General features: G+C 33.4%; 2 protein-coding genes and 1 long non-coding RNA gene across 3 annotated transcripts; 1 reads left to right on the forward strand and 2 right to left on the reverse strand.

The window, feature by feature from the left end:
- Positions 1–4,162: 4,162 nt before the first annotated feature.
- Positions 4,163–8,962, forward strand: LOC125214059 (P-loop NTPase domain-containing protein LPA1 homolog 1-like). Its single transcript, XM_048114929.2, has 8 exons — positions 4,163–4,419; positions 4,580–4,756; positions 5,682–6,016; positions 6,414–6,495; positions 6,870–7,283; positions 7,365–8,105; positions 8,192–8,299; positions 8,442–8,962. The coding sequence occupies exons 2-8, from the start codon at positions 4,589–4,591 to the stop codon at positions 8,727–8,729; spliced, it is 2,136 nt and encodes a 711-aa protein (XP_047970886.1). The 5' UTR covers positions 4,163–4,419; positions 4,580–4,588; the 3' UTR covers positions 8,730–8,962.
- A 2,103-nt stretch (positions 8,963–11,065) lies between these two features.
- LOC125212506 (uncharacterized) lies at positions 11,066–14,005 on the reverse strand. Its single transcript, XR_007174729.2, has 2 exons — positions 13,099–14,005; positions 11,066–12,285 (listed from the first exon to the last, which is right to left on the reverse strand). It is a non-coding gene; the product is annotated as an uncharacterized LOC125212506 (long non-coding RNA).
- A 3,385-nt stretch (positions 14,006–17,390) lies between these two features.
- On the reverse strand, positions 17,391–19,295 carry LOC148930189 (uncharacterized; the record flags this gene model as incomplete). The annotated part of the gene is made up of 5 exons (XM_089066382.1): positions 17,391–17,849; positions 18,497–18,604; positions 18,670–18,945; positions 19,085–19,159; positions 19,239–19,295. Coding segments are annotated over 5 exons (864 nt in total), but the record flags the coding sequence as incomplete, so codon positions are not given.
- Positions 19,296–24,633: the final 5,338 nt, after the last annotated feature.

A 24,633-nucleotide genomic window follows, 5' to 3' on the forward strand; every position in this document is an offset into this window, starting at 1 on the left:
TTTCCCTACTTGTACACTTTTTCTTTTCATACGAGCACTCATTGAGCAAGAAATAGTAAGATACCCCTAAATTAAGCCAAAGCTAGAAAGATACCCCTAATTATTTTTATTTGTTTCACATTGTAAATTACTCCTATATGAGTAGTAGTAGTAGTAGTATGTATGTATGTATGAACTGACGATGCTCTTAATTCATTAAAATTCTAAATTTGACTAGGTAGAGAATAATTGTGCTTATGTGTAATTTGTAAAGCATATTGTTTTGATGTATTTTGCGAAAAAGAGAATAAAATAAGTAAATATATAGTGATTAGCAGTGGGTAGAATATTTTCAATATTTTTAATGGGGTATTTTTTTATAAATGGGTTATAAAGTAAGATTCAATTTTAGCTACAAATCGCCAACCCATTAGTGGTTTTCATTAATTAAAATAGATGGCTCCCCCACCAGATCTTTCATTGTGCATGTATAAAATAATGCCAACAAATGATTTGGACCCATATTAGAATGGATTATACCATTCGAACTTTTCTTTTTAAATTTAAAAATAAAAAATTATACTACTCCTAATTAACAATAGTATGAAGGAGATGAATGATTATATTTATGATAACAAAATGATGAGCTTAGCTTAGAAGCAATCGATTTAATAAAACGGCCCATGCAAAATTAAAATTAGGGCTAAGCCGGCTCGAATTCAATAAATACTATCTTATCATATTTGAATGTCCCACTTCATATTAAGAGGTTATAATTAAAATGGAAATTCAGTAAAGTGAAAATCGTCTTAAACACCAAGTGTCAATAAACATGGATTCAAATTTTCCTATGGAACCGGCCAACGCGTTGTTGTATAGTTCTATATATATGGTTGAATATAGCATTATAAAAATCAGGTTGTTACGAAACTACATCTCGAAGATATAGTTTTCTTTTGATGGAATTTCGACTTGTTCTAGTTAACGTAGTTGTGGGATGTATTTGGTGCGAAAGGATTGTTGTGTTGAATAGTACTACTACTTTAATGCATGGATGAATTTATATATTGTCGGAAAAAAGAGTTAAATAAATGATTAAAAATATTAGTGGCTATAGATACAAAAGTCTAAGTCAAAATATAGTGGATTTATTAAATAGAGCTACCTTAATCGGCGTGCCGTTGAGGTGTGGGTCATCTACAAAATGGTTGAAGATTGGACCACCACTTCTATTTTTTGTGCTTATAGTACTATTTTTTATTATAATTTTTTACGCGTTTGTTGAGCTCTCCACGTGCACTTTATGCCCTCATTTACTTTTACATTCGTACTACTATAAATGTAATAATATTCTTTCTATCCTAAAAAAATTAAGTATTTGATTTAGTATGAGTTTTTATATAAGAAATATATAGAGAAAAAATAAATAAAGTATTATTATTGAATAACAAGTCTCATCTTTTCGGGACGGACTAAAAATAAAATTTTTAATATTTTTCAGGAAGGGACTGAATTTTATCATTGAGTTATGTGTTACTAAGGTTTAATACTATAATATGTAAAATTTGTCAAACATAAAATTCACAAAAAACAGAGTACGTACAACACAGCATATATATATATATTTAATAATATCGTTTTACGTTCAAACCTTTTAATTCCAAAAGATAAATTGCCAACGGCCCGGATCTCGTCGATTGAATTTGCCACTCTTTAATATGTTAGTGGAGATAATTCACTTCTAATATGGAGTAGTACACAACTTTTAAATGGAACGAATGCAAAACACTACTCATAGTCCAACCGATTCTCGATAAATATTTTCTTTGTTCACACCTACAATAAGTTACGTACTTACATTGTATGAACGCCTCAAAAATTAATTATAATAAGTTACGTTGTATGAACGCCTCAAAAAATTAATTATATTGTATATGATGATTGGTATTTCACGTATTCAATATATTCATGTTTTTATTTTTTAGCTCATGTCTTTTTATTGTTTATGTATGAAAAATAGCTCAAACATAGAAGTGATGGGCAGAGTCTACCACGATATTATAAGTAGTGTTTGTAAAATCAAAGTAACATAAAAAATAGATAAAAAGAACAACAAAAACACTAACAAATGGAGCAACAAAAACTCAAATGGTGTTCACATAGCAAATAATATAAACTCATAAAATCGAGATATGATGGTCGCAAGCCCTACATAAAATTCCCTGATTATCAACAGATTTTACCAACAGATAAAAGTATGTCACTATTATTGCACGGGTTAATAATGGAACATCAGTTAGAGATAATAATAACGGAATTAGATATATTTTGGCGGCAACATAGAGAGCATAATTAGTGGTGCGGATTTAGTAACAGAAGTACCCACTACTATTTGCAAAAGAAACATCCAATGTTATTAATTGTTTTTCTATATTAAAAAAATCAAAATTCTAAAAGTAAATAATTTAACAATAAATTATTGTCCACTAGTAATTAGTAGCAGAGAATGTCCGTTACAATAAAAAAATACCCCCTCCATTCCATAGTAATGGAAGCGTTTCTTTTCGGCACGGAGATTAAGAAAAATTGTATTAGGTGAATTAAGTAAAGGAAGAATAAAGTGGAAAATGAAAAATGTAGAGAGATGAAAAGAGAAAAAAAAAGTAAGAGAGAGTAAAATGTGTGTGGAAAAATGTGTTGACTTTTACTAAAAACAGAAATGACTCTATTACTACGGAACGTACTAAAATGGCAAAATGACTATATTATTATGGAATGGAGGGAGTAGAAATCTAAAAAATAAATCTAAAAAATAAATCTAAAAAATAAATCTATAGCGGACCAAATCCACAATCAGGATTAATTAGGTTTTTAATTATTGATTGGGTGTCAGTATTACTTAATTCACACATCACACACGCTCACACTAACACGATTTAACCCACCTCCTCCCCACGCCCCATGCCATTGCTCTGAACTCCACCGCTACCGCCGGTTCCCCTTGACGGTCCATGCTGCCTCTTCTCACAGTTCTCTCTCCTTCCCTAAACCCTAAATTCATCAAATCGAGATATGACGGTCACAAGCAACTAGCAAAAGAAGAGAGAACACACAAGGGAAAACAAAAGTCAACAAAAATAACCAAACTCCAAGGAATTAGACCACGCCTTACCAAATAGAAAACTGTCTCTAATACTAGATAATACTCCATAAAAGTTAAGAGCATATAAACACTTTATTAGGACAATACCTAAGATTAAGGCATAGTTATACATGATGCAAACTGATTACAAGTTCAATTTAAAATAATATTCCCTCCGTCCGCGAATAGGAGTCCCAGTTGAGTTGGGTGCGGGTTTTAAGAAAAGTTTGAGTGTAATAATTTAAGTGTGTGATAGTGGAATGTGGGACCCATTTATATTATTATTTGCAATCAAAGTGGATTAAGATTAATTGCAGCTTCTAAATTAAGGGAAAAGTGAGGTCATTTTTTATACTCCCAAGATAAAATGTCTAACCGGGACTCCTAATGGCGGACGGATGAAAATGGCCAACCGAAACTCCTATTCGCGGACGGAGGGATAACTTCCAATATTGGCAATCGATCATTATCTCTCTTTATAAGTACGTATTCTTGTTAACAATATAATTAATTCCAAATAACAACACTTCTTTTTTGGGGAATCTTAACTTCATGCGCTACTGCTACTACTTAATAACCAAACCGGCAAAGTTCAAATCCATTGCGTGTTATAAGAGCGTCTTGCACTTTGGAGAAGTTTTTATATTTTAAAAACATAGTAGTACTAGTATTTTTTTATTCCAATCATAACATCACCATAACTTGTAAGTATATTAGAAAAATATGCATAATCTATAGTACCACTTCTATAATTAAGATACCCGATTTTGTGATAATCAATATAGAATTGCAACGATTTTGTCATTAATCAATGTAGAATTACAGTTTTCTCATAAGCAGTATGGAATTGCACCGATATTTTGATAATGATATGAATATAATTCGTTTGATAAATTAAAATATTGACCAAAGGGTACACTTCAATTTCAAACGTGTGGGCAGAATCCACCCCCATCTTTGCCAGAATTACGAGTAATGCCACTACTGCAAAAATGGGCCCCTCATTTTGTCACAGCGTATAAAACTAAACCTCAATCTGTCTCTTCTGCACTACGCGCCGGACTACATTCAGCGGAGCGGCAGACCAATTCGGTGGCGGCGTTTTAGCCGTGATGCGTGGCAGCTGCTGGCGGTGCAAATGTCTCGATTGCCTCGGGAACCATGCTATTCCTCTTCTTCTTCTCCTCCTTCTCCCTTGATCCTCTACCTTCCTATTCTCTCATCAGATCGTTACGACATCGACTTATAGAACCCTAAATCGGACACCGGAATTTCTCCTCTCAATTCGTGCTGTGCAGGTCTGTATTCGATTCCTCGCTGACCTACATTGCCGATCGTGACTGCTTGTTTATTCTGTATTGTGGTTTTGATTGTGATAGTTGATTCGATTTTTTGTTTGATTCGTTTTTTTGGCTTGCTGATTTGTAGCTTTAATTTATTGTGCATGTCGATTTGAAGGTTTCGAAAATGGTGGCGGCGGAGGGAGTGGCCAAGCTTCTGTACATAGTGGTACTGGAGGATGGCGCGGGAACGGCGGAGGGAGAGAAGAGTGGTCCGCCGTCATTCCGCTACACGCGTTCGGTTCTCCAAAGCACTTTGCAGCTGATGGGTTGTAAGGCTCGTCATGCCTTTAAGGTATTGCCTTAAAGAAATTTTTTGTTTGGAATGCTTTTAATTTTCGGTTTTTTCTCATAAATGAGGGCAATTGTCGTTTTGCTTACATGCATTCCCGTCAAGATTCAGACTACTTTAGGTTGTTGTGATTTGGAATATTAAACTTTAAACCGAGCAATTGCCCCGTTTCCGATTTTATTCTTTCGATGTTCTTGATCTGCTATGCCTTGCTAGTCCTTTAGGGAAGACATCAGCTCTTGCCTCTTGAGGCGGCTGCTGGTCTTTGGTTTTAGGGTGTGGTGCGGGAGGTTATTCTGAATTTTTTACTCCCTCGTTGCCTAGGCCTCCGCAAAGCGCATGAAACTACTTTTTTGGCCTCTTTGTAATTGACTTTGATAATACTCTATATTTATGAAAAAACTATGTATGGCCACTATCTTAACTCGGGACACTCTCTCCACATATCAAATTACCTAATAATACTACTAAAATCAGTCTCTCATCAATGTTGCACTCTTGGTAGATGACGGAGTATTTGACTTGGGGTTCGTTATTTTTTGTATTTCGTAATATATACGATCGAGTGAAAAGACATTTGTGGAAACAATGAAGTGGGTGATTGTATTGACTATTGAGTGTATGCATTCCCATGCTGATCTGTAATTATGTTTGATCTTTGACCCTCTTCAACTGAATTGATAATATTTATAGAACTAGAGGAGCTGTATAGTTTTTCCTCAATTGATTTGATCTGTGTTTGACAAGTTAAAATCCATATATGTGCTGAATTTCTGCTACTTGTATGTGACCTTGTGCATTGCTAATTAAATGTATCTTCTGGTCACCATGCCATGTTCGTTGGTGGTACATTTTAGCTATTTAGCTAATGGAATGCATCATGTTCTCTCCAACATTACTCCTAATACTGAATTTCATGTTTGTTAAGATTAGCCAAAGGGTACTTGAAATGCTCAGAAGTGAGACATTTGTGGACAAATTGGCTCCAGAATGCATAGAAGTGTCACCAGCACGGGGTGTCAAAGTACATCCTCATGGTGATTCTGAATTTTGTGTTCATGCATGCTTGGACAAAGGAGATGATCCTAAAATGATACCGGAGCAAGATAAAAGCAAAAGCAACAACAAGCCATTTGAGTTATACAAAAGACGCACAACAATTGTTGTCAGAAGGAAAGTATTTCTGGATGTTGTTTGTGAAGCTCTAACAGAATACAAGTATATGGGGCCAAACCAGAGGGCTGATCTAGTTTTAGCTTGCAGGTAATGTATTTGATACTTGACTAAAACCATTTCTCCATGAGCAAAAATGAAATCCAAACAAGAGGACTGATGGTTAATGATGATGCATCTTTCTTATTCTACAGTTGTATGTTAAATTGCTCTTTTTCCATTCATTTTGTCCTATGTTGATATAACATCTTGTATTGCATCTTCAAATAATGGTTGATGGGGTTCCTTGTGGTAGAACGAACTATCATTTGGGAATTGAGAGTAACAATATCGAATATAGAGTCCCTTAAATCTAATTTCTCTGAAGTATTAAAGTTTCCTTCGTTGAAATAAATTGTGTGCGTGTCTTTTTTCATTTTGGTCTGAAGGACATTCTTTTGAATGAATCTTGTTTCATTTTATTCTTAAAATCTCTTTCCCCTTTCAGAATCAGAGAGAGAAAGGAATCTCTGACTGTGTTACTCTGTGGCACAAGCGGCTGCGGAAAATCTACATTATCTGCCTTGCTGGTTGGTTTTCCATTCCAGTTTCCTATGTGTGGATTTACTTTCTATAATCCATGGTAGTCTATTCATGATTTTTTTTCATGATGGTGCCCTGATAGTTTCCTTTGTCTCCATGTGGCTCAGTCTATCGTTCCTACAGATATTTGCTTATTATACTGACTTGAGTTCTCAAATTTCATGTTGAACTAGATATTGATGATGGTTACTATTTAAAGAAAACTCTTACTACTATTTTGACTAGCACTTACGTATCTTGATGGATTTAATCTTTATTGTGCTGCCTAAATTTTATTCATCCGAATGATACCTTGGTATATTGGCTTCGAGTTATACTCAGAGAGTGGTTGGTCCTAATTTTTTTCACATTATCACTGTAGGGAAGCAGGCTGGGTATCACAACTGTTTTATCTACGGACTCAATTCGGCATATGATGAGAAGTTTTGTTGATGAAGAACAAAACCCTTTGCTCTGGGCTTCAACTTACCATGCTGGCGAATATTTAGATCCAGTTGCAGTTGCAGAAGCCAAGGCCAAAAAGAAAGCAAAAAAGACAGCTGGTATTTCTGCTGCCTCACTGGCAAAGGATGAAGTTCCCAGTAATACTTCAACTGGGAAATCTGATGGAAGTACAACCACTTGCGATTTGATAAGTCCAAAGCGGATGGCAATCGAAGGGTTCAAAGCACAAAGTGAGATGGTTATTGATAGCCTTGACCGGTTGATAACTGCTTGGGAAGAAAGAAAAGAATCTGTTGTGGTTGAAGGGGTTCACCTGAGTCTCAATTTTGTGGTAATTATTCATATTGCTGGATGTTGATTTTATGTTTTTTTTTGTTTGATTACAGTGGATGATAATTTAATTGTAATGCAGATGGGGCTCATGAAGAAACATCCTTCTGTTATACCATTCATGATTTACATTGCAAATGAAGAGAAGCACTTGGAAAGGTTTGCTGTCCGTGCTAAATACATGACATTAGACCCTGCTAGGAACAAGTATGTTAAATATATCCGGAACATAAGAACAATCCAGGAATACCTCTGCAACCGAGCAGATAAGCACTTGGTCCCAAAGATAAACAACACTAATGTTGATAAAAGTGTAGCATCCATTCACGCAACGGTCTTCAGCTGCTTGAGAAGGCGTGAGGCAGGTGAGCATCTTTACGATCCGATCACAAACAAAGTTGTCGTTATCGACGAGGAGTACAGAAATCAGTGTACTGCCAATTCATTGAGCTCCAAGGGAATGTTTCAGTTGATCCAGAGGCAAGGTTCCACACGACAGTTGATGGCACTTCTGAATGATGATGGCTCTGTGGCCAAGGCATGGCCAGTTGACATCCCAGTTAATAATGGCATGAAGATTGCAAGCTATCCTGCATGGAATGGAATCGGAACGCCTATGTATGGACCCTTGCAGATTGGTAAATCAGAGCCTGTCAACCTTCAGTTTGGTCACTTTGGTATTAGTGCTTGGCCTGGTGATACTGGGGGCACAAGCCATGCCAGCAGTGTGGATGAGTCCAAGGGTGAGCTCACCGACACTGGTAGCAGATACTTGTCGTCTTGCTGCAGCTCACCAAGAAATTCTGATGGCCCTGCCAAAGAGGTACTTCAGCCTCAGCTTTTGGTTTATATTGGCTAATACTAGACTTCATTTTTCGTTTTTGTGACTGTCCTTTGTTTCTTGTGCAGCTCATGGAAGAACTCTCCGTGCATGGTAGTGATGAAGAGGTCGATGAGCCACCTGAAGTTGACAGTGATGAGGATCTTAGTGATGGAGAGAAGCAACTCCACGAAGAGGTAAAGATGTGTTACTTCATTTGTTTTGATTAGTCAGTTGTAAGAATATGCCTATTTCTGCAAAGAATCGCACGCGCTAATAACTTGGTTATTTGTGCTATCTACCTGTAACTTGACTCGGTATCTGATGTACCTATTCCAGTTGGAAGGCTCTGTGGATGAAGGATCCACCAAGTCGGATGAGGAGTATGACGACCTTGCGATGCAAGAAAATGGCTATGTGTCCGATGATGATGAAGAGCTGAACAATAAAATGAAGTCCAATGATATTTCGAAAGAGGAAACACATGAAACACAAAAGACGGACGTTTTTGAGAGAGCCAAAAGTGAGCCTTTGCCGGATTCAGTGATGCGTGCTTTGCCACCTTTTAGAGAGAGAAAAGCAGCTAGCGTGAGATTAAGAAAGCGTGCTCAGAGCATAAATCGTTGAGGGTGGGTGTCTTTCAGTTCTATGTTAATCTTCCAGACTCTTCAGAAACTACTACTACTACTACTAATGTCGGCATCTGTTTTTTTTTTTTTTTTTTTTTTTGTATATTCTTTTACTAGTCTGTTTCTTCTGCAATCTTCCAACTGTCTTGAATTTTCGATGCAATTGAGATTTGAGAAGACACACATAATGTACTCCCTTCTTCAATATATATCTGTGAAGAAATTCATTGAGGTTGATGTATATAATCACTCTGTATTTGAGGTTTTAGAATATGTAATTGAAGATTCTAGAACGCATGCTTTTTCACTATTGAAAAAGTTTTGACAACAACTATAAACTTTATACATGTATAGAGAAATTTATGAAAAAAAATCTGTAATAACGACTTTATCATCCTGATTATCCCTATTCCCTAATATTAAACTGAATTAACATCAGTACTTCAATTAATAGTATAAAAAATAATCCTACGTGGAAAACCTAAATTATTAGCGGAATAATTACAGAATGAATATCAACCCTTGATGTTAAGAAATTGACAATTAAGCACGTAGTGTTATTAGAGCATCCACAATGGTGTGGAGATCGGACGGACTCGGGCTCGGGCGTCCTTGTCCTACCATCGTGCCCGAGCCCGATCTCGATGCTTTTTGATTTTAATTTTTCTTTTTTAAATTCTTTAAAACATTATAAATACATCCTCATTCACTTTTCACACACTTTTAGCTAAGTATGATGTAGTTTATTTTAAAATTTGTGGGTTTAATATAATATATTTTGGTATTTTAGTAATTAAAAACAAAAATAAAAAATAATAATATTAAAAATTAAATGCAAATTGAGTTTAATTGATAGGGCAAATACTAGGGTGAAACCATTGCAGAAAGAAGGGGCGGACTAAGAAATACTGATGTGACAACCACTAGGGCGAACATTGTGGATGCTCTTATTGTCGTAACAATTTTTACAAGCCTGAGACTGAATTTGAGAGACAATCCATTTTTTTTTACAACAATTTTAGACTAACACACACTTAGCCGGAATGTCTTGTGCCTTTCAAACATACCAAGGTTTTTGATTGATTATATATAGCCAATAATAAGTCGGAGTTTTTATGCCCTTGGGGTGATAAAATTGGATGAGTTCTTGGAGCACTATAATTCGACGAGTTTTTCGTCTTATAATCCATGCTCAAACACAGAATAATAGTACTAAGTTCAAATGTGTAATCATTATACCAATAAAATAAAAGAACAACGGGTTTGGAGTTAGAAGTCAAATTATGATAGGTATCAACAAGGCCCACCGTCAACAATCAACGAATTTACCCATCATCATCATCACATGGTCTCATTTTTCTTAAACTCATGGCTAACAACTTTTGTTAAGTTGGACTGATGACTAAGATCTCCACGAACACACAATTAAAATAATATTAATTAAACAAAAAAAGCCCATAATTGTTGAGCAACTGGACCTACTGAAAATTCTCTGAGGTGACCAATTCAAATAAAATAAAAAAGATACAAAAAAAAGTAAAAGCCTACAAATATTGTGTGGAATCAACCAATGATGCTATTATGTCAGCTATATATATGCTTTAGTACTATATATAGCAATCACCACAGTCCATAGTGATTCAATTATATATGTTATACAGATATTGCTGTGTGTAATTTTATACAGACAAATTTAGATGCTATAGTACTACTTCATAAATTAAAGATCTTACCATACCCCTAGCCTCCTATTTTGATTGTTTTAGTCCTCGATTATTTGAGATTAGATTGACTTAAGGAATAGAAACAAATGCATTTGATTGAGAAAAAAAAAAGGATGGGTAGAGATGATTAAATTTCTGAGGACTTGTTGATTGAAAAGTGCAGGGATGATCGTTTTCAATACATTGATGATGAACAAAAATGGTCCTTAAAAGTTGCAGCTAATGTCAGTCCACAAACACAACACGTGCAGCTGTTCATGGACCACCAAAAGATGTAATAATTCCCATTTTTTCTTTTACCTATTTCTAAAATCTCAACAAATTACCAACCCAACATTTATATCATTAAGTTTCTAAGATATTATGTCTAATTAGTAGTACAATATTTTCAATGATATTTAGTCTAGCATTGGTGCCCAATCACCTGTCAATCAAGCTCCGCTATCATTGTTTGAAAGGCACAAATTTAATACATGCGCAGCGGTGTGCTAGCAAGCGTGCAAAAGCACGCGGAAGGGTGAGCCAAATCGTGGCTCACCCGAATTCTATATGTTTTAGTAATTATTTTCGTATTTATTAATTAAAAATATATAAATAGGTAAAATCCAAATGGTAAAAAACTACTGGAGTGGCATTGTATTAATATCCACTCCACACATTCATTTCTCATTTATTCAAGTGAATATATACAACACCTTGAAACTTGTCTTTAAAGTCTTGCAGTCTACCCATAGAAGCTCAACACTGATCCATTCAACTCACCAGTCTGAGCACAACTACTCTCCGAAAATTGGTTCATTGCAACTCCCCAAAGGCATCGAGCGCATCCAACTCCAAAAAACTTAAGCTTGCATGAGTACCAAAAGGATTTTTGAGTGTTACGTCGACATTTGTGAAAAATCGGTTGTTCAATTCTCAAAAGGCAACAGCGTTCTGCGGAAAGATTGTTGATGGCTACAACGAGGTAGGGGCCGAAGACACTATTGAGGCACCGGCCATATGATCTGAACCCAATTGGGCAATCTACTAGGCTACAACAATGTTTAGTCAAGCAAAAGACATTAATACTCCAAGACACACTAAACATCTTCCTAAAAAAAATAAGGAAACCCTTCAAACACTAAATACTGTGGCTTGGTTGAAGGTGCGACACCACTGGTTTATTGCTATACTCTCCGCCCTATTACCCTTTAAAAATTATGTGTTTTTAATTTATTACTATTAATGAAGACATAATATTTTCATAATGTCTTATTTAATCAGAATGGTAAGTATACATAAGAACATATCTTAAAATATACTTCCAATGTGAAGTAGATCATTTTTTCTAGGTACAAATATCTTAAGAATAAAGTTTAATACATTATACAGTGTACTGGCTAATGGATGACCATGAGAAAAGAGAATGTAAAAGGGAATTACATAAAATTAAAAGTCATTACTTCTTAAATGAAACGAGACAACTCCAAAGAAAATGAGGCATAGCAAATAAGAATAAGACGGAGGGAGTAATGTACATATACATACAAATATACATTAGGAATTAGGATATTAACGAGCAACGGCTAACAAACTTTCTTCTTGCATATGCTGAGAGATTGAAAGAAGATGTGCTGATTAATTAGGGTTAGTATTTTTCATATACTATATATGTTGAACTTTGTTAATTCAATCAATCAATTGGAGTAAACTCGTATACTAATTGAGAGGATCTCTACCTCGAGAGAAGGAAACTAAAATTTTAGTTCTCATCCAAATAATAAGAGTGAGACATATAAGTTGTGATCATACATTCTTCCTTCTCCTAACTAGCTTCAATCATCTGATTATCTGTAACAACAAAAGAAGAATTCAGCACAAATAATTAACCATATTCACTCAGATATTTATGCTGTCTCCTTCAACTTAGATTCATCTGATATTATGAATAAAATAGCTACTTCACTATATCAAATTGAAATCTTTTTGCTTATATCAAAACAAATTTGTAAAGCATCATGATTTTCAATATTTGAAGTATCTTCGTCATTGTAAAAGCAAATTTAATAAGTATGCAAACTACACTGCTAAAATCTAGCTTGTTCAGCTCCTCCTACACTGTAATTTTATGCAAAGGCCAAAATATAGAGAATTTACAAATATTTTGACAGTGGAAATTGCATTGATCAAAAGCCAAAGCAGTTGAATTGCCAAGCCTTTTTTAATCAGTAGATTTGGCCTCATATAAAAAAATGGGACGACCCATTTATAGAATGAAATAGGAAGTCGGACTTGACTTTCTATCCTAACAAGTCTACTTCAGGATATTAATTAACTACCAACCAGGTTAGAATAGGGCCAAATTAAGGGGAAAACAAGAGTAAAAAAGGATCTTGATTCCAATAACAAAGTTAGCTAGGTCTAACTGTAATAAATGATGATCAAGTAGCTAGTGGAATTGTACATTTCTTGAAGCAAGTTGCAAAATGCAGATCATGTGTAGGTCCACCTCACAACTGCATATCTTCGTACAATAATATCATTTTTAAATTTCCCAAATTTTGCAGTTACCATCTAATAAATTTGGAGTAATTAAAACCATTTGTATAAATTGCTGAAAGATAATAGAGGAGCCAAGATTGATATATAACCAGATTTTCTCACCTCTAATTTCAACTTGTTGCGCAAAGACCGGGTCTTTGGATTGATGTCATAATTGTGCTGAAATTCAGAAAATTAGATTAAATTAGAACACAAGTTGGAGTGAAGAAAAGGAGTTGCGGTTATTCTGGGTGGAGCAGAAGAATAATCACAAATGTATCATCTGCAGAGTGAAGTTCAATCAGCAGTCAATCATGTCGAGAGAGAGAGAGAGAGAAAAATAAAAATAAAAAGCAGTTGGAAAGTGGGGAAGCTTGATTTGTAGTCGTTTATTGCCGATGCAGCATCATCAAGATTCTCACCTTCCAAAGCAGATTAGCATGACTGCTTTTGCATGTGAATCTTGATGATGCCACATCAGAAAACAACAACTCCTTCTGTATTTCAGATCCCCATCGAGTGTGGATGTGCAATTGGAAATATATACATATAGGCGCTCTTAATTTGGCTCTAATTCAACCAGAATCTCCAATTTTCATTTCAAAACCCCCCAAAAATCAAGACACCAAGATTGGAAAAATACAAGACGACTAGTTAATTGCTGACTCTCAATAAAAAATAAGTGTGTAATCGGCATCTTTGAAAGAGAGGGAATACAAACAGGATGTGAAGCAAATGGTGTTATAAAAAATGCTTTTTTTGTTAATATAAAATATGCTGCAGCATATCTGAGATGTGAGGTCTATCACAATTCAAAGTCCTAGTGTTGTGAGTTTAAGAAGAGAAGAAAATGGAGGTGGGCTAAGTTAGGGAACTCATACCGTCATCTATATATAGGTCTTTATTATAAAATCCCACCAATCACATTTTTTGTTCAAATAATTGTGTACTCCATATTTTAACTTTAGACCCCCAAAAATTAGATTACCGAAATCTAAAATTTGAAATTTAACACATCAGCCCCACTAATTCTCTCAAATACCTTCAAATTAAATAAAAAATAATACAAAAAAGCTTAACCATTTCTGTCTTCTGAACTGATTTGCTTTTAACTAAGTACTTTTGTCAATAGTTGCACCATATATAATTGTCAAAGGCCTTCCATTTTATAAAATTTAACACAAGTGATTTCAATATATTGAAACCGCAGATTATATAACTATGTTTTTGGGGAGGAATTGATTAATTTTAATAGTTTGCCCATCCCAACACTTCATATACTTACTACATAACTACAAGTAATTAAACTATATAGTATTTATTAAAGAGTATCCATATACCCTATATTTCGCAATATACATTATTACTATAAAATTCATAACTACAAACCCTAGTTCTGTTTATAGAGTGCAAACCCTTACATTAAGTTTATAACTAGGTCGCCATTTACCATTAAATTTAATAAATTATTTTATTTTCAGTTTGAATTCCTTTGAAAATCTACAATTTAGTTAAAGCAAAATGTTTGTTTGTCCCAACCTTCGAGCATTTTTCATCAATGCATTATATTTAATAATTTTACATATTGATACCCAATATTTTAGATGTCAATAACTATGGGTCGAGATACTATCAATGACACCTAAACACTAATCTAGCACGATTTAAGTTATGCGAAAAACATGTTTACATTCATTGTTTGATATTTCCCACGTGGGTCCAAAATATCAACGTGCCACAAGATTTTATTAGCCTCTCTTAGGCATCGAAAATAATCTTCAGACACAATTAATGTGAAGATATTGAAAGGCTGACTATTTATCAATTTATAATATCTTATCATCTGTATTTCTCTCTTTATCTTAATTCACTTTCCCAAATTTAATAATCTTAAAACGTTTATTTTACCAATATATTTTTATAATGCCGCCATCATTAAAACTAAAGTACTTTTCTTTTTAATCTAAAATATATTACTACCTAATAGAGATTATATAGTAGAGTAAATAATACATTCATTTTTGAAAGAAGAAAACATCAAATAATGGAATTTTAAGATTTTTTTTAAAGTTGTAGGAGTAGTACTACTACATAGTACGGGCTTGGATCCCCTGCTGTGGAAGAATCACAACAGGGGATGTTGTTCCTCACATTTCAATTTTTTTAAAATTTTTTTTTTTTTTTTTGTTTAAGTGTTATATTTTAAGTTTAAAAATTGAGATGTGATGAACAACATCTCCGTTATGATTCCTCCATAGCAGGTGATTCAAGCCCCAGTACTCCGTATTTTGCCACCGCGGATAATTTCCTGATGTTTGGAATTGACAATTATGAATGATAGTCAAATTATGTCCTAATTTTCGGTGGGATGTAATTTGGTATTAATTCAAATTAAAGATTTCCAGTTAATTGAAAAATGTATATCACATGTAATTAGCAGGTGTGCTGCTGGCTGCTGCAACTAATTAAAGTAGTTTTGAAAATCAAAAGTTTAAATTGTAAAAGAGGAAAAAAGAAAAAAAAAATGGAGACTACTGCTTATTGGCCTTATTTTCAAAAATTTTAATTGTAAAACTTAGAGAAATTATAATGTTGAAGAAAGAAAATAGAATAAAATAAGAGATAGAATAAAGTAGGGTTCATATTCCTTAACTCATTACAAAAATTGAGAAGAAAAAAAATTGAAAAAGTAATTTTTAAAAATAATCATAATTAGGACGTGAAAAAAAAGTGTCTCTAAGTTGAGGATAAATTATCTTAAATTTTTTATTTTTTAGGACACTTTTATTTTTGTCCCTTAGTTTTAGTTGGAACATCAACAATAAACACTTTATAAACGTTAGTGGTATAATTAGATAAAAAAAATTAGCATCTTTAATAGTAGTATTAAAAAATGTCCTTATCCTTTTTTTTATTATAGTGACTTAATTTTAATCTATTTTTTTTATAAAAATAATTTTTTTTTTTTAAAAGTCCATACAATTTAATACTATTATAAGATGTTTATTGAAAACTGTAAACTGGAGGAGTATAATTTGTTTCAGATGCACAAAAGTGTGTCTAAATTACTTACGAGGATAAACTGATATATTGATAATTATTAATTTCAGTTCTTTGTGGGCCAGGTCTTAATCCTCAACTACGACTCCACCTGAAGGTGGGACCCATTTTCGTACAATATTACATGTGGCCCGAATTTATTTCGGAACCTGCCACATTTTTCTGATTTCTTTAATAAATAACGGTTGTTACAAATTGCTGTACTAGTATTATAGGAGTAATTAAATGTACTCCTTATTTTGATATAGAAAATTACATAGTTTTGTTAAGTAAAAGTAAAGTGAGAATAAAAAAATAATAATAAATAAAGTGAGAGAGAATAAATACTAGAGATAAGAGGATAAAAAAGGAGAGATGAGTAAGTTAATTATTGTTAAAAAAGGGGAAATTCTCACTTAGGTTGGGACGTACCGAAAAGAAAAACGTCTCACTTAGATTGGAATGGAAGAAATAATTTTCTTTTATACATTTTTCTTAAAACTTTATAAAAAGAAAAAATAAATGAAAAAACATTATCACATTTTAATAGTTCTCGTTAAATTTAGCTTAAACTTGAGATTGTTGGGTTAAAGCAGGTGCAATAAGACGCCGCAACTTTTCTTCAGGTTCGACTTCACAAGCGGATGACAAATCTTTCGTCGGGAGTGTATCCACATAGAGCATTTTGCTTCCACATTTTTTTCATATTTTTTTCACATCAAAATATTGATCTTTAATTCTTTCATTATCTCATACGTTTCACGTTTGTAGTAAGCCCAATAACGATAAAAAAAAAAATAATGGCATTATTGGTTCACTTGCTTGTTTTTGTGGTTCCCAGTTATGTCGAATCCTTGACGACCTATCTGTCATCACCGTAAGGTGTTTACATCCCCACATGAACGACTTGTCCAAAATGCCCGACACTACAAAAAATGCGCGATTTACCGACGGAAAATTCCGTCGGTAATTCTCTATATTCCGTCGGTAATATGCTTACCGACGGTAATACCGACGAAAATATTCCGTGCGTATACTTCACGTCGGTAATATTTACCGACCGATCACATCCGTCGGTAATTTTTTCCGTCGGATTCCCCGACCGATTCCTACCGTTGGTAAATTAATTGCAAAATCCGTCGGTAAATGTCGATTATGAGTTCCCACTATTTCCGTCGGTAACTTGGTCACACTATTTCCGTCGGTAACTTGGTCACACTATTTCTGTCGGTAATCAAACCAATTCCGTCGGTAATTAATATGTATTTTTTACAAATTAATTTATAATTTACAGTGAGACCCCTATTTTCTTTTATACAGTCAAATCACCTATGATAGCCAAAATAATCCAATAATAGCAACAAACCAAATAATAATAGCCAAAATAATGAAGATACGATAGATAAAAGGTATATTAGTTAAACATCACCAAAGTACGGATAAAAAAGAACACAAAATAGGGAGTTTATATTAAATATGTATTAAGTCTATGAACCATCATCATCAACGAGTTGTGAGAAATTGGATTGTTGAGACATCAAGATCCGGTTCATCTTCTCCTCCATTGCTGAAATTTTCACACTTTGCGCATCTAAATCTTGTCGAAATTCCCCCCTTATTTCCTCCCTTATTTCTCCTCTTAATTCAGCCCTTAATTCATCTCGCAAGGTTGTTGCTCTTGCAGACTCTGTCGAGGTGTAAACCATGAGGTTAGGTGCCAAGTTTCCTATCCCGAACATCCTCCTCTTCTTGTCGAGCTTTCCTCCATAAACATCATTGATGAAGATGTCACTCAAATTTGGATTTTTGCCCTTCGTTGCTGCAATCGCTTGCACCTTCGCCTCGATAATAAAAAAATTATACATCACGCAATCTCATATCCATGTTGTGAAATCAACTTCACATAATAGTAGATATCTTATGTTGTTATGCAGCACTGCAACAGTTTCAATAACAAAACCATATCATCAATAACTTTTCCTTTCTTTCTTCTTTTCTTTCATTACCAAATTTAATGTGTTTCCCAATATACGAAGCTCAAAACTAAGCAATTTATGCTCGACTAATACCTATCAAAAGAGAGCAAGCAATCTTGCATGTTGACAGTATAAGGACTCACCAAATAAAGAAATTCAGAAAAATCCTATACTAGCCACCTAATTCCAGTATGACATATGGAACTCAGAATACATTCAGATCTCAAATTTGCAGCTAAACCCTATCACCATGCTTCATGTAGGTAGCCACCAGCCCAAAGCAAAAATCCAATACAAAACTAGACTTAATTAGTCTTCTTCCAACCCTAAATATCTCAACAAATCCTTTTATTAATCGAGAGGGAGGTCCAAATTCTATCATAGATCCATGCTGTTTTTTTCTTGTGTTTTCACATCTTGTCATCTATTATAAAGATAATCAAAAGATATAGCCAGCTTGCCATCTATTATAAAGAACATCTATATTAATATATACTCTAACTTACATCGACATTTGCAGCCTTTTTACAAGTGTATGTCCCATCTTTATAGGTGTGGAGTGATTTGAATCCGGCATATGCAACATCCTTCAACGATACACCTCTCTCGGCTGCCTATTTATTAAAATAAAAATGTAAGTTAAAATATAAATATATGTAGCGTATAAAAAGACACTTACCATTCGTAGAGATTTCTCAGTGACTGACGTTGACCCTCCTAAATGTGTCCTCATGCCCGTACCAGGTCCATCTGGTTCAGATCGTCTGGCCTTACTTGCAATCATTGACTTTTTGACAGTATTAGAATCTTGCCAGTAGAGTATCAATCCTGCCCACATCTCTTGAGGTATATAAATTGGCCTAGGTTGACCTTTATTGTACCTATCCTTCACTTCACTAATATAATCCGAGTATCTTCTACCAGCTCGCTGTCCCCATGCTTTCTTCACATCATTCTTCCATTCGGGAGGCCAAGAAAAAAATTTATGTACAAAAATAAAATACTTACTCACAATTCTTCATAATAAAGCTCCTTGACTTCCTTAGGTTAGTGCAAATCAAAATAGTTTTTTATGTAACAAAAATAATACTTACTTGAAATTCGTCATAATACAGCTCCTTGACTTCCACATGTGTCTTTTTCCAGTTAAACCCAGTATTGTTTTGAATCTGATGAAATAAAGATGTAATCAATGCACATGCCCTATTTATGCTTTGTTCACAAGCTTGTGAGAACCTTTTAGAATACCTCATCACCATGAAAGAGATCATCTATTTGATAATGTGAGAAATCAGTGAGACCAAAGCATTAACATCTGCATGAATCAACAAGAGGGAAAAAAGAATCAGTACATATCAATACGTATGACATAAACTGAAACTATATTGAAATTGCTTCAAGAGCACTTGAATATCATAAACTGATAAAATTGTTTTGCAAAGAATTAACTAAATCTGAAACTGTTCATGCAAAGTATTTAATAAAATATTGTACTGCAGTCCAGCTTCGTTCCAAAAGAAAGGAAAATGAAAAGAACCCTGTGAAAGGCATTAGAATAAAACTGTTAGTTTTAATATAGTATATTTGCATATGTGCAGTAGTGTTTCAGGTGGAATGCTCCAGCATGGCAAGTACAACTGAGGAGATTGTAAAGCTAAATGGATATTTAAATGGTAATGGTCATTTTGGTGTTTGTAAAATCATGTGTCATTTGATGAGGAAAATAAAATTTTTTAGGAATCAGAACACATGTAACTTTCAGAAGTGAAACAAACAATCCAAACTAACGATTTCATTCTTGTTTCATAGCAATGCAACATAGTAAGCACGTATGCTACGAACATTGATCACAAAGGCATGGTTAACTTCTTTCGAGCAGATGAACTGCATATAAAAATTTAAAGTCAAAACCGAACATGAGTAACGAATAGTTTCTGACATTATGCAGGTTTCAAGTACATAGATGCAGATTAAAGATGATTGAGAAAGAAGAGAACAAACAGAATATGCTTTTCCCATTGATCACTTTATCAACAATCAACATTGATTCTTTTCCCATTGATTTTCTAATCTTTACATGCTTCTGTCCACTTACAAAGTAGGTTTCAACAAAAACTTTCATGATAATATGCTTCAATTAGCAAGCTTATCAGAAATTTCAAAGTTGAAACATTCTACAATAAGGTTTCTGCACTCCACAAAATGGTGCAAAAATGCTACGAAGATCGACTGCAGGCACGTCCACAACATGACTCTGCTCTCAAAACTCTCTCTCCAAAAGTAAGTCTACTTCACTTTAATTATTTTATAATATTTATGCTCTTCATGTCATATCATTCGTATGTGTTTTGTATCAACTATTAGTTGCCCAACCTCCATAATCCAAAATATGCAACAATTAAACATGTGATATAAAATAAGTAAATGGGGATATGAATCATATAAGTCTAAACAAATGAAGGTAGAGGAAGCACCTGATCCTAGCAGCAATGGTATCTAAACAAACTCGAGTTTCCTCAAAAGAGACAAGAGTTCCCTCAAAACAGATCAACAAAATGTAAAGCAAATTTCTAATAGAGCAAATTTTCTGCTAACACATTACATATCACCTCACAATTAGAAGACCAGTGATGGTATACATATCCACTCACAATTAATTCTGCTGAAACATTACAATAACTCCCTAAATATATTGATAATATTAAGTAGGAAAAACTCTTATTATAACATAACATGTAAAAGGAGAAGAATGAAGAGTAATACTTCTGTGAAAATGTGAAGTAAAAGAGAGCGCTCAAATGAACCCTAGCAAATCCAATTTAAGAAAAACTCAACCAATTCCCCCAAATCCAACCTACACTTGCAATATTTGAATTCGCTCTCATCTTAATTCTTCAAAAATTGGTGTAATGGATAGGTGAAAAGGGGATTCTCACCTTAATTCTTCAAAAATTGGAGGTTAGAGCTGTGGACAAGGGTGGAGTCGAGAAAACAGAATTCCGCCGATTTAAGGGGAGGAGACGGCGGTGGCTGTAGCTCAGCGACGGCGATGGCTGTAGCTCGGCGATGGCGCAGGCTGCAGCTCGGCGACGCAGAAGAATGAATGACTTCAGCAAACGATTGTGTTTTGGATTATTTAATTTAAATCTTAAGATGATTTAATTATCTTATTGTGTATATTGGAATATTTATATTAATTCTTAAGATTACCGACAGATTAATTCGGTCGGTAATTGCTTTACATTAAAAAATAAAGAAAAACAATACTACATTGTTGTATGTATTCCGTGTAAAATAAAAATGCTATTAAAAAAAGGGGAGAAAATTACCGACGGCTGATTCCCTAGGTATTCCGTCGGTAATCACCAAGGGAATCGTATACGTCGGTAATTCCGTTGGTAAATAGCGCATTTTTTGTAGTGCGACACCCCCACAAAGTCGTTGGATGAAATTCAATTTTCGACAGCAAATCCTAATGTGGTGTTCGCGTTTTTTTTTACACGTCATAGTAAACAAAACGATTCTTCCAAGTATATATTGACACCTCGAGGATTTGATTTGTCCAAAATAACTAAAACAACCAAAACAATTGATTTCACCGTGATGCCATTTCAATGTGTACTTATAATTTTTATAATGAATTTCCTATTTTAATTAAGTCAAAAAATTGTTTTAATTAGAATATAAAATAAATAAAAGGAATTAGGAAAAGAATACAAAATTCAATGATGAAACCTTAGTGTGGTACTAAGTCAAGAGAGATTGGAATCAATATTGGACTCGTTTTTTAAGTTTATGATATAATTTTGTTAAAAATTACACATTATGCATAATTTTTATGTAGATAAGTGACACGTATTTTCGATTGCTATAACTGCATCATGAATGTTGGAAAAATGAAATGATAATATTAATTAAAATGATGAGATATTTTAAAATAAAACTCATAAGCCCATTTAGGAATGAATTGAAGTCTTTAAGGTGAAAACAACACGAGCATGTAGAAAGAAAGAAAAGGAGGTACGAATTTGGTCCATCCCATGCAGGCCACGTGATGTCCACGTGCCCAGTGTCCCCTTTGAAAAAGTGGGAGTTATTTATAACCAAACACGTCATATACTTGTAAAGGGTGGGCCCACTGTTTCATCATTTTAGGCCTTCACTTTTGTTGTTCATTGCTAAAAGCCTAAAGAAGGTGATTTAGTGGAACCGTTTTTTGCCTGACCAACGAATTTCCCATTATTAAATTTTTCTTTTTTAAAATTTGGAAGAAAAAACTTTGCTACTTTTAGTGCTACCTAAACTCTGTTTTAACAACATTTAGTTTGATTATAAGATCCTATAGTATTCAATTTGTAAGGCTTGAGACTTGGGCGTACTCAAATATCTCTAACTAATTTATTTAATACTCTCTCTATTCTATAGTATTAAAATTATTTTGACATTTTGGTACATTCCATAGTCATAGAGTCATTTCCCTTTTTAATAAAATTCAACACATTTTTCCACTCATACTTTACTCTCTCTTACTTTATTCTCTCTATATATCTCTACTTTTTTTATTTTTCATTTTACTCTCTATTTACTTAATTTACCTAACACAATTCCATATCGAAAAAAATTGTCTCCATAATTATAAAATGGGGGAGTATTACAGTATTAAGTAAATAATTATGCAAAAATGACTGGGCAGAGATCAATAAATACCTTTATACTGCAACATGACATTTTGTATATATAAAATATACAATAAATTAATTTGTTGGAGTACGAGTGGGCCAAGGGAATCAATTGATCCAGACTGATCACCATCAACATTACTGGAAATTGTAAGATGCCTACATATATACATATACGCACATTCATCACACCTATATGTCATGTTACGGTATTTTAATCAAGAGGGAACATTTTTTTAGGTCCATGAACTTTGCTAAAGTATTATTTTAGATTCGTGAATTTTGAAAATATCATTTTAGGTCCGTCAATTACAAGTTAATATTATTTGAGGTATTTTGAACTTTTTTCGGATGAAAATACCCTTAAGGCCTTCAAAGGGCAATTCGGACAATTCTTCGCATCTCATCTTGTGTCAAAGACCTAGAGTCAACAATTTTTTTACTACTATTTAATTCAATTACCATTCAAATCGAATTTATATATAATTAGAATTTTCCGTAAAAAATAGTACTATGTGTTAATTTTTCAATTATTAGATGACCAATTATTTAGAGATAGTGAATTGAAACTTGATACTTTATTTTATTTTTTCAATTCAAACTGCATTTTAAGAACTTAATATAGATGATCTGTAAATTATATTTAGTTTATTTGTTTTGAAATTAGATAGCTATTAATTTGGATTGTCATTCGGAGTATTATTTATATGAATTTCAGAATGGAGATCAATTACCAACCAAATTGAATTTAAATATAAAAATTTGCCGTTAAAAATTGTTGGACTATAGGTCTCTGACGCAAAATGAGTGGCGAAAGAATTGTCTGAATTGTCCTTTGAAGCCTTTAAGGGCATTTTCGTCCGGAAAAAGTTCAGAATACCTCAAATTATATTAATTTGTAGTTGACCGACCTAATATGATATTTTCAAAGTTCACGGACCTAAAATGATACTTTCGCAAAGTTCGTGGACCTAAAAAATGTTCCCTCTCTAATTAAAAGCAACTTTTTTGTTTTTAGTTCAAATCTTACAATTTGAAATAAGTAAACAGTTAGAAAACTACATTGACATTCTGAATAATAATAATAATAATACAATAAAAATGATATTGAAAACTATTTTATGTATAATAGGAGTACTAAATTAGAATTATTTCCAAGTACATCCACTATCTTGGTGTGGGACGATCACTATTAATTGATGACCAATAAATCGTTAGGTTTTGATGCACCTACGTTCCATTATTTTTCTCCACACGATATTTCTAATGGAATCATGCTGATTTAAACCCCCCACAGATTTATTGCGTCATCAATTTTCAGAGAATAATAAACTTTTATCAAATCGAGAATGCTACAATAATTAAGTATAGTTTAGCTCAACTTATTTATAGGATCATCAGGCCGGTTAGTCCGAGAAAAAATTCCCGAGTCTAGGCATACCAAGGTGGAATGGTAATATGGTGTGTCATCCCTATAATATATTGACAAATGGAAATTTATATAGCTCCACTTCCAATTGGAAATTACACATCCACACATGCTAATTTTGTCAAAATTTTTAATATGGAAATTATGAAAATCCCATATATAACTTACATAACCATATCCATGCAAAATAAATTTACGCAATCTTTCCATGATTTACGTCTTCCATCATCTTCAAATGAATTAAAAAAATTATTCATTGCAATCAATAAATTTCAAAGGAATCCCATTTTTTTATGCACACATACATTTATATTCGTTTTTATGTATTCTAATGAATACCGACTACACATTTATTTTAAATATTTATCTAAATGTTCTTTTATACATCATTACATAATTATTTATTTATCTAAATGCTCTTTTATATCATTACATAATTATGTATAATCGAATGAACTAAAATTTAGTCTTCTTAATCAAGTAAAATTATTTTTTATCATCTTGTTATTATTAGCTACTTATATATTTTTTTAAC

The sequence above is a fragment of the Salvia hispanica genome, chromosome 3, assembly GCF_029641045.1.
Source record: "Salvia hispanica isolate PSC_SH4W2 chromosome 3, Shi_PSC_v1, whole genome shotgun sequence".
NCBI classification, from domain to species: Eukaryota; Viridiplantae; Streptophyta; class Magnoliopsida; order Lamiales; family Lamiaceae; genus Salvia; species Salvia hispanica.